Source organism: Oreochromis aureus, linkage group 11, assembly GCF_013358895.1.
Source record: "Oreochromis aureus strain Israel breed Guangdong linkage group 11, ZZ_aureus, whole genome shotgun sequence".
Classification (NCBI taxonomy): Eukaryota; Metazoa; Chordata; class Actinopteri; order Cichliformes; family Cichlidae; genus Oreochromis; species Oreochromis aureus.
This window is the reverse complement of record NC_052952.1, coordinates 24624262-24633888: the sequence shown is the minus strand read 5'-3', so window position 1 is coordinate 24633888 and position 9627 is coordinate 24624262. Positions and strand designations below refer to the sequence as shown.

The 9627-nt window shown below is 40.7% G+C and overlaps 1 protein-coding gene across 1 annotated transcript; it reads right to left on the bottom strand.

Annotated features, from left to right (window-relative positions):
* Positions 1-1124: 1124 nt before the first annotated feature.
* trim35-28 (tripartite motif containing 35-28) lies at positions 1125-6614 on the bottom strand. The gene is made up of 6 exons (XM_031726113.2): positions 5968-6614; positions 5052-5147; positions 4068-4298; positions 3940-3962; positions 3617-3735; positions 1125-3027 (listed from the first exon to the last, which is right to left on the bottom strand). Exons 1-6 carry the CDS (start codon positions 6379-6381, stop codon positions 2453-2455), a joined length of 1458 nt encoding a protein of 485 aa, XP_031581973.2. The 5' UTR covers positions 6382-6614; the 3' UTR covers positions 1125-2452.
* Positions 6615-9627: the final 3013 nt, after the last annotated feature.

Genomic DNA, 9627 nt, shown 5'->3' with positions numbered 1-9627 from the left:
ACACACACACACACACACACACACACACACACACACGTGTCCATATATACATTACACATGCATGCACATACATACACAAAGCTGTGTAAACCAACTATAAATAACTAATCTAAACTTATATACATAAAATACAGGAATGAAATGAGGTGGAATGAATACTACAGAATGTACATAAGGTGCAGTTGCAGTCTGGCAGTGGGAGCAGTGTGACAGGTCAACTGTTTAGAAGGGAGATGGCGAGGGGAAAGAAACTGTTCCTGTGTCGGGTGGTCCTGGTCTGCAGGCTTCTGTACCGTCTGCCAGAGGGCAGGAGATCAAAAAGTCTGTGTCCAGGGTGTGAGGGGTCTGTGATGATTTTCCCTGCCCGTTTCCTGGTTCTTGAGAGGTACAGATCCTGGATGGAGGGCAGGGGGGCACCGATGATCCTTTCTACTGCCCGTACAGTCTGCTCCTGTCCTGTTTAGTGGTTGCACCATACCAGACTGTGATGGAGGAGCACAGGACAGACTCAATGACCGCAGTGTAGAACTGGATTAGCAGCTCCTGTGGAAGACTGTACTTCCCCAGTTGTCTCAGGAAGTACATCCTCTGCTGGGTCTTTTTGAGGATGGAGTTGATGTTGGTCTCCCACTTCAGGTCCTGGGAGATGGTGGTACCCAGGAACTTGAAGCTCTTCACAGTCGACACAGGGCTGTCTGATATGGTAAGGGGGGGCAGAGTCTCCTGAAGTCCACTGTCATTTCTACAGTTTTAAGAGTCTCCAGATTGTGCTGACTGCACCAGAGTACCAGCCGCTCAACTTCCTGCTGGTATGCAGACTCATCACCATCCTCCATCCTGGACTCTCTTCACTGCTCTTGTGCAGACCGTTGATGTCAGGTATTTAAACTCATCTCCCGTCACTACCTCTACTCCTTGTATCTACACTGCTACATCTGTCCCACTGTCATTCTCATTCTCCCTCTTATGTTCTTGCTTTTTGTTTGAGTATCTGTAAGCACTTATTGATTTCTGCAAATTAACAGGTTAAAGTATTATTTTCACCACTGCTGAACTCCTCTGCTCCCTGCTGAATAAAGTTCCCCATACTGTTTGTAAATGTTTTGAAAAGAAGTCAACACACATTTAATTTGAAACTTTTTTAATTGAAGACCGACACACAATTGTTAATGTTTTGAGGTTACACACTGCAGTAGTATATTTTATATCACAAAGTGTTGCTAAGCATGAACTTAGTATAGTGAATGATAGCCAGCATAGGAGTCTAACTATCCCAACAATCAGCAGTTTCATTTTGCATTTTAATCCAAAACATCAGCATCACCAAAAACATTTGAAACACGTTTTTTTAAGTGTATATTTGAGAAAATGTTGATTCCTCACAAAAATCAAATTGAATCAAAGGCTAACAACAACTACAATAACATCCCCTAAAACCCAGAAGCAAGTGACTTTAGATATAACAGTGAAGTTTCAAACAATCACCATCATCGCCTTTATTTCATTGGTTAAAAAAATAAATAAAGCTATCAGTCCAATCCTTTGTTTTCGTCATGTGTTTTGTTTCTGTTTGGCCACATTAACTACGCTCAAAACACGAGGGTAGGGAGGTGCAGAGGGCCAGAAAACAGTTGTGCAAAACAAACTGTGTAAAGGCAACTCCGTGAACTCATAAACAAATCAATAAGGCCTGAAATCTTCCATCAATGCAATGCATAATGAAAACAAAGAAAAAAGAAAGAAACAACAAAATACATCTATGAGTAGAGACGGGACAAAAAGCATGAGTGTCTGTGTGTGGACCACAGGCTGATAACTCATCGCTCTGATATAAATAACCACATCCTTACTGTGGTTGTAAATCGCAGCCTGAACGGCAGCCCGCATTAAGCTGTAATATCACCACCTATGTTGGTGGTGTCATACATCACAGTCACTGTTAATTATTTATGAGACTATCATATGGGTAATATTAACACAGCAAGAAACTTTCGATCATGGCGATCATCTTCGATACAACATACCGTGACATCCCAAATTCAGTTTACTTTTTCCTCCTTTGGTCGGTCACTAGCAAGGTGCCAAAAGATCAGTGGATTCGGTTTCCCTCAGCAAAGGCACTACGGCACAAAGTGTCATCCTTTGATCACTTCTTGGTTTCTGTCTTCTGCACGCCGTCAACACATTTCATCTTGACTGTCTTTTGCAGGCTGGTTTGCATGTTTTAAAGTTTAGGCATTTCACTCTAAATTGCGTTTCTGACATTGTGTTTTATCATGCGTTTCGAACATTATGTCAGCGTCATTATTTTCATCTTTATACTTAAACTGATGTTTCATCTACTGGCAGATTTAATCTTTTAAACTTTTATTTGATGTTCTCGTTACCCCTGACCGACTGGTAAAGGGTTGTCGAGTTTATCTTGCTTTTAAAAGTTTTTCATCATTGATTTTCAATGTTGCATCTTTACGTCAATAACCTTATCTTGGGTTGTTGACATGTGTATAGCTATTTTTCCTGGAACCAGATCCATGGGCGAGCTATGGAGGCCAGGACCAAAAATAGGAAATATCGCACCTTCAAACTTGTGTGTAAGTGTGACCAGGTGCTTCCCTAACCCTCCATCCCAAAATGACACCTCTCCCTTTTCTATATTAAGCTTGACTCGAATCTTTTCAGGTCGCTGCTGAAGCTGCAGCTCTTCACGCTTAGTTGTCATTACACTATACACCCCTTTGCTCAGTCCTAAGGCCCACACACCGCGGTTTGTTGCAACTGTAAACTTCTTTTTACGCGGCAATGACTCTCTGCACACTCCCACTATCCACTTGGGGTTGTCACCTACAAGGACATCCCATTTGTGTTTCCCGGAGGTGTAACCTTCAGCACCTAGGACAAAGACGCAGGGATCAAAGCGCTCTGGGTTATCGGGGACGGTCAGCCGCTCTGAGCTTTCCTTCACACTGACCAGGTCTGGACTCAAAGACAGCCAAGGCGAGGCTGTGTTCGGGTTCAACAGCACTGGATCTGCACACACAGGGTGAGAAAAGGCACAATGGGGGTCAGATTTCTTGTGAAGAGATATGCTAAATGTATGAAATGTATGAAAGTCACATACAATCTCCATGCACTGTTCTAGAGCTCAAGACTACAAACACTGTTGTTGCATCCACTATTAAGTGCTGGCAGGAAAAGACTAACTAGTATTAAAATGTACTGATTCCAAGGTTCAGTAGCATTTCTTTCTGTCTGAAATAAATAAACAGACTAGTTATTTTTGCCTTCTGTCTGTAGCATAGCCATCAACAAGCACAAGTTCAGTTTTCATGGAGGATCTGGATCACTGTTAAATGATACCAAATACATGATAAACAGCTCAGTCCACTACAACACTGGTTTTCAGGCAATGACTGAAGTGTAATGCTGATTTACATTCACAATTCCTATAATAAAATTTAGCCTATGAGATGCATTCTAGCGCATGTGTGTCTTCAAAAGGGGGAAATGTTACCAATTAGTGGTTCAAAGTAAAAATGAGGCCTTCTAAAATTTGTGTATATTTCAGACAATAAAGGCAGTTCCACTGTTCCAAAATCCCACCGTGTAACGTACTCACAATATTTCACATGAGACTGCATTTTCTTCCATACGTTGAAGCCCAGACCACCAACGTGTTTGGCCACGTTCAAAAGGGATCCGTAGGGAAGGCGAGGCTCTGAACGAGGCCAGTGAGCTCTAGACAAGAGACGGCAATGTGTAAAGTTAACGAGAGACAGTTGTAACTTAGCAAAAGAAAAAGAGAGCTACATAAAGAAAATCGATTGTGCAAATATTTATTAAAAACATCTTTGTAATGAATTTTTTAGATATATTTAATCTATAACAGAGATTGTTTTGCAAAGATTATTTCTGATTACATCGAGCTTTGCAGGGACTTACTGTCTTTTTAAATTCTGGAAATTCTGAAACAAAAAAAAGTGACCGAAATGAGTTTGATTCAAGTCATGTAAAGCACTTGTGAGACACAAAACGACATTGTGATAAGAGACTTTTTTTTTTTTTTTTACCCGAAGGAGCGGTAGATCCTCATTGCCCATCTCCTTCTTAATTGTATCAATGAGCTCCTTCATAGCGACAACATCCTTTTCTGTGCTTTCAATCAGTTTGTGTATGGCAGTGATCTTCTCCCCCTCCTCATCAGACAGTGCTTTAAGACGCATGGCTTCTTCTGCAGTAAGCACGTCGTGAAGCCTCTGAAACTCTGCTTTGATCTGTTTTTCTGCTTCTTCAGCCTGATACTGTATTAAGACAGAGCAGAGAGTTTGTTTATGGAACATCGCGTATGAAATCAGACGTGAGCAGCCTCTGGTGTTTTATGTTTTGCATTTGTACTGTACATTTGTGCTGTGTACCAGAAAAATATTAATGTGCAGCAGTGAAATGAATACCCCATATCCCATGGAGAGAAATATGCTTTAAAAGCGTTGCAAATATGAACGATATGATCCACAAGCGTACAATTGTGTACAGTGATTTGTGAAACTTTTGTTTCATGACACAGAGTGAAATGGACACATCTGGGATCGCTCTCCGTATTTGTCTTTTTTTTTAATGTATAAATTTTTTTTTTTAATGAAAAAGTCTTTTCTTGTTCTCAATAAACAGAACAGCGCATGTGTGGTCAAATTGCTTTGTATTATTGTGTGGATTGAAGCCTGTATTTTGGAGTCCACAGAAGTTGCACATAAATCAGTGTACAGTGTAGTTTTTGCCTGTGGGTAATATCGTACGTATTTGAGATGCTTCTGAGGCATATTTCTCTCCATAACTTCCCATCTACATGTTCTATAGTCTCATCTTTCCTTTGGAATGTAATCTGCACCGGATCAGTTTAGCATAAGGGGGCAAAGTACTTTACAGATCGCCCCAGGGAGCCACGCTTTAAAAACTGAAGACGTCTGAATTTAAAATACCAGTACTGCTGCTATTAATAACCAGCTTAGTCACTATACATGTAATAAGAACACCGTGAGACATGTCAGTGACCCTACCTTGATGTATTTCACTGCGTTTTTGAGATTGCGAGATGTTTTCTTGTAAGTGTCCACTTTCCTTTCAAAAATGTGGACTCTGTCGCTCAGCTCTTTCTGCAAAAAACATCATTATCACAAAATCCTTTAGGCCAGTGACAAGGGTTACACACACAACACAAATATACATATGTTAGACAGATAAGATGACATCAAATTGTAAATGGTCTGGTACTTATATTATATACTTATATTGTGCCTTCTATTTAATATGAGCATTCAAAGTTCTTTCTACTAGGGCTAGCCATCTATCAGTATCTTGCTCAAGGATACTTCAACAGACCGTAGGATCTGGGGATTGACCCTTTCTACTACCAGAGCCATTGCTGCCCAAAAGATTGTGCTTCAACAAAAAATGTTGTGGGGCAAAGAGTTACCAGAGAGCTGTTACCAAAAAAAAGGGTGACACCGTTTATTGCAGGCCAAGATATTCACAAGCATTCACTGTGGTGCTTTGGGGGCGTGTACAAACTGCAGTAACGATCCTGTGAACAATTTTCTGTCTTTAATGGCAGATTATGTGCATCTGATCTATTTGTTGATGATCTCCTTTTACAGAAGATCCAAACTTGTCAACGTTCCTGCTGATGACATTATATCAGAGCATACATAGCTGATAGAAAGGGCATTAACGCTAACTAAAAACTTATTTGTAAACTTATTTTTTAGTCTGGCACTGGCCTTAAACCACGTTTGGGAAACTTACTGTTAATTACACACCTTTACATAACATATTACTAAATGGGCAGCTCTACCTCAACTACAGTTTGTCAGCTTTTAAGAAATCTCAAACAAACCAGTTCCTCCTTGTGGAAACAGGATTGCATACCATTTTTTCTCAAGAAGAGTCTGAAAAACTGGTTGGGGGAACTCTTACCTTGCACATGGGCGCTCCATCGCTCAGTGTGTACAGCCTGTGGGTGCTGTGCAGAGTGACGCATTCCACGCACACCGGCTCCTCGTCCTTCTCGCAGTACAGCTCCAGGGGTTTCAGGTGCAGGTTGCAGACTGCCTCACTGGGCTGAATGGTTTTCGGTCGTTTGTTCGTCTGTTTAAGGAAGGTCTCGCAGGCGCTCTTGAGCGCACGATTGGCGATGGCCTTGTCTTCCTCACACACCTCCCTGCAGACGGGACACTTTTTGTTGTATTCCCAATTTTTCACCAGACACTCCCGACAGAAGCTGTGGGTGCAAGGCAACAGCATCGGGTCCCGGAATATGCCCTGGCATACAGGGCAGGTCAGGTCCTGCTGGAGAGGTAAAGGCTCATCCTCATCCATGTTGTCAGACATGGCTTCACAGGCCCGCTTCAATTTGCTTTCGCTTTCAAAAACACCGAAAATCGACAGTTAAAGGCAGACAGACACGAATCCACCCGCCTCCGTGGGTTAGGCCACGGCGAGAACTGGCGAAATGTTGGTTAGATTAAAACAGAAAGCAAAAAATAACGAAAATTTACTATCATTGCGTTGACGAAGTTCAACAACTTCTCCCTCCCCAACTCCTTTTCCGTGTTTGTGCTACAGGAAGCAGATCTACTCACTGTTTTTTGAAGCACTGCCCTCTAGTGGTCCTGGAGGGAACAGTAAACATCTGGTGAGGAGCAGGATGAGCAGATCCCAACAAACTAAATATAGGACAAAGAGTTTGCTTGTGTGGAAAAATGAGGGACACGGTTCTAGTGCTGAAAAGGATGTGAAGAAATTTATTTTTTCTTAAATTTGACATTCAAAAATTCCATAAACAGCCAGCATTTAAAGGAACATGAGGTTTCTTCTTTTCCTTCAATCATAGTTTTACTTTCATGTATTCTCTATTTTGTCCCAGTAACATTTATATGAGCTCCTTGCTGTTATTTCAGTTCAGGTTTCAGAGATGGTGCCATCCATCCATCCATCTGCTAGCACATTTCTTTCAGAACGACAGCTTTCTCATGACACTGACAGATAGGTGTCAACACAGGGGAAAACCCTGTGCCAGTCACCGTCAGCAAGTTTCACCCAGTGGATGTTTGCAATTCTTGTGGCTGTTTTTCTTTCTCTTCGTGGTTATTTTTTTAAAGCCTATTCCAAAGAAATCTGCACAACCTTTAAAATCTGCAGTGACAAACATTTTTCCACTTCGCTGCAGCGTGGAAACTAAATAACACCTTAGCCTGCAGGAGACCCACAATGAAACGTTTTGGTGCTTTGCAGCCAGATGTTAGAAAACCATCTTCCCTTACGGTGTTGATTTTTAAAAATTAAAGGTAATCAAAATGTAGAACATTTTTTCAGTATGGGGAGAGCAAAGGATAAAAATGTGTTGAAGTCCCATTTAAACAGAAGGTGTTTCCCCCCCAGTGAAAGGAGAAATGAAACCTATGAACTACGGCATAGACTTATAAAAAGGCATGCCCACTATGCAGTTCCCAAATTAATTAGTTTTTGTACATTTAGACTACTTGAGGCTGTCATAATGAATAAATATTATTTGAGATGGTTTTATTATTTTTTGTGTTTCCTTTCATTTTGCCTCATATTTTGATGTACACCCTGGAGTATCAACATGTCTCCCTGGAAGCTCAGATAACACAGCAGCTGTCATTGTGCAGCAGAAATAACTTAAGGTGACTTAACCGATTCTTAAACCTGGCAAGCATAATCTATGAAGATACATAACTGCAGCACACAAGCACATTGCTTTTGTAAATTTTCTCTTTATTTTTACTTGCCAGTGAAGAATCTAAAGCTTTTTCCTGTTTGCTGCTTAGAGTTTATAAAAGAGCTGGAGCAGGATTTTGCACTTAATCTGGTTTCCTCTGTTCATCTTAGTTTATTAAACAGTCTTTGCGTTATTTGGAACATCAATCCTTTAGTCACACTGATGCAATCATACAGTAGATTTGTTTTACAAAACACTGTTCTGAGAGATGATAGCAGGGTATCCAATAGATGGCACTGCAGCACCACTGCGTGACGTCGTACTCTGAGTGGTGATTGTTAAAGAGTGGTTCCCCAAAGGTGTGCCCCTTGAAATGTGGCGTCAACCATAAATTGTCGTTGCAACTGACCATAAAGCCTTCTTTCTTACCCTTGGCCCCCCTAGGGGTTGCTACATCCATGAATCTTCTCTGTGGTCTTCCTCTTTTCCTCCTGCCTGGCATCTCCATATTTAAGATAATTTTCCCAATATATCCACTATACCTCCTCTGCACAAGTTCAAATCATCTCAGTCTTGCTTTTCTTACTTTGTCTCCAAAATGCTTAAACGGAGCTGTCAACTCCAGCTCCGCCTCCTTTCTGTTTTATGTGTGCCATCATCTCCAAACCATCTCACCAACATCTTGTAAACTTTCCCTTTAACTGCCGCTGCATTTACCATTAGTATGCATCAAAGGCCCTTACTGGTGTCGATGAGGAAAACAAAAATCTGCGAGGGTGGTGGTGGTGGTGGTGGGGGATGAATTTCTTTTTGCTTAAAGCAAAACACAAGCAGTCAAGACACTCTACTAACTATAGAGTTTTTAGCTTGGCCATAGTTTCAGCCCAAATGCCTCCACTGTGGGAAGAAGTTGGCTGACATGGTGCCAAGCAAGCTGAAAAGGAAACCTAACCCATCCTTTCTGAGAGAAACTTGGCTTCTCAAAGGAAATGCTTGAGCTGAACAAAAGCTTTTACTATATCTGATTTTTATTACACTTCCATCATGGTGAAATGAATATTCCTGCATTATCCACAGGAAATTTGAATAAAAATAACAAGGAGAGTTTTTCAGTGAAAATATCTTTGACTTTTATTAATGTGTGTTTTCTCTCTTTGTCAGTAAATGAATTAAACTCGTCCTTTAACTTACTCGACTATTTGCGATAAAGAGACCGTTACCAGAAATGTAGAAAATTTGATGATTAAGTGATGATGATGGTGTTAAGAAAAGTGCTTACAGTTAAGAGAAGAACTGATGACACAGTTCTTCTGTGGGTAAGATATGGTGTTTTGTTTTTGGCAGGTGTGAATAATCCAGTTTAACCTTTAGTGTGTTTTGCCTCAAGATACTTGAAAACCACTGAGCAGAGTAAAGTTACCAAACTCAGAGACACTGTGAATTCTGCAACAACAAGTAGTTCCAAAAAGTAAATCAAACCAAGAAAACAAACAAAAGAGAAAATTTCCTTTTAGAAGGACAGTGACAGCGTGTGGAAAATGTGTGTTTTGGTTTGTGTGTGTGTGTCTTTTGAACAATCTTGGTAATGTTTTAAACAGGAACCAAAACAGTGAAGCTCACAGTAGCAACAATTCAGTGCAAGTTTGGGGTTTTGGACAACAAACTGTAAAGAGGCTTCAGGAAGTCCTCAGTTAACCAACCAACAAACAAACATGCATTTGCTGTGAAACTAATGCTCTTTTTCTGACAACCTCAACATTAAAAATACTTTTTGCTGTTAATAAAGCTGTGAACAGATGCCAGAACCTGAATGCGATGGAAAATTTAATTATTTTACAAAAGCATAACCAAATCACATACTGTGTCTGGACTGGACTCCACCTAGAGTTGACCAT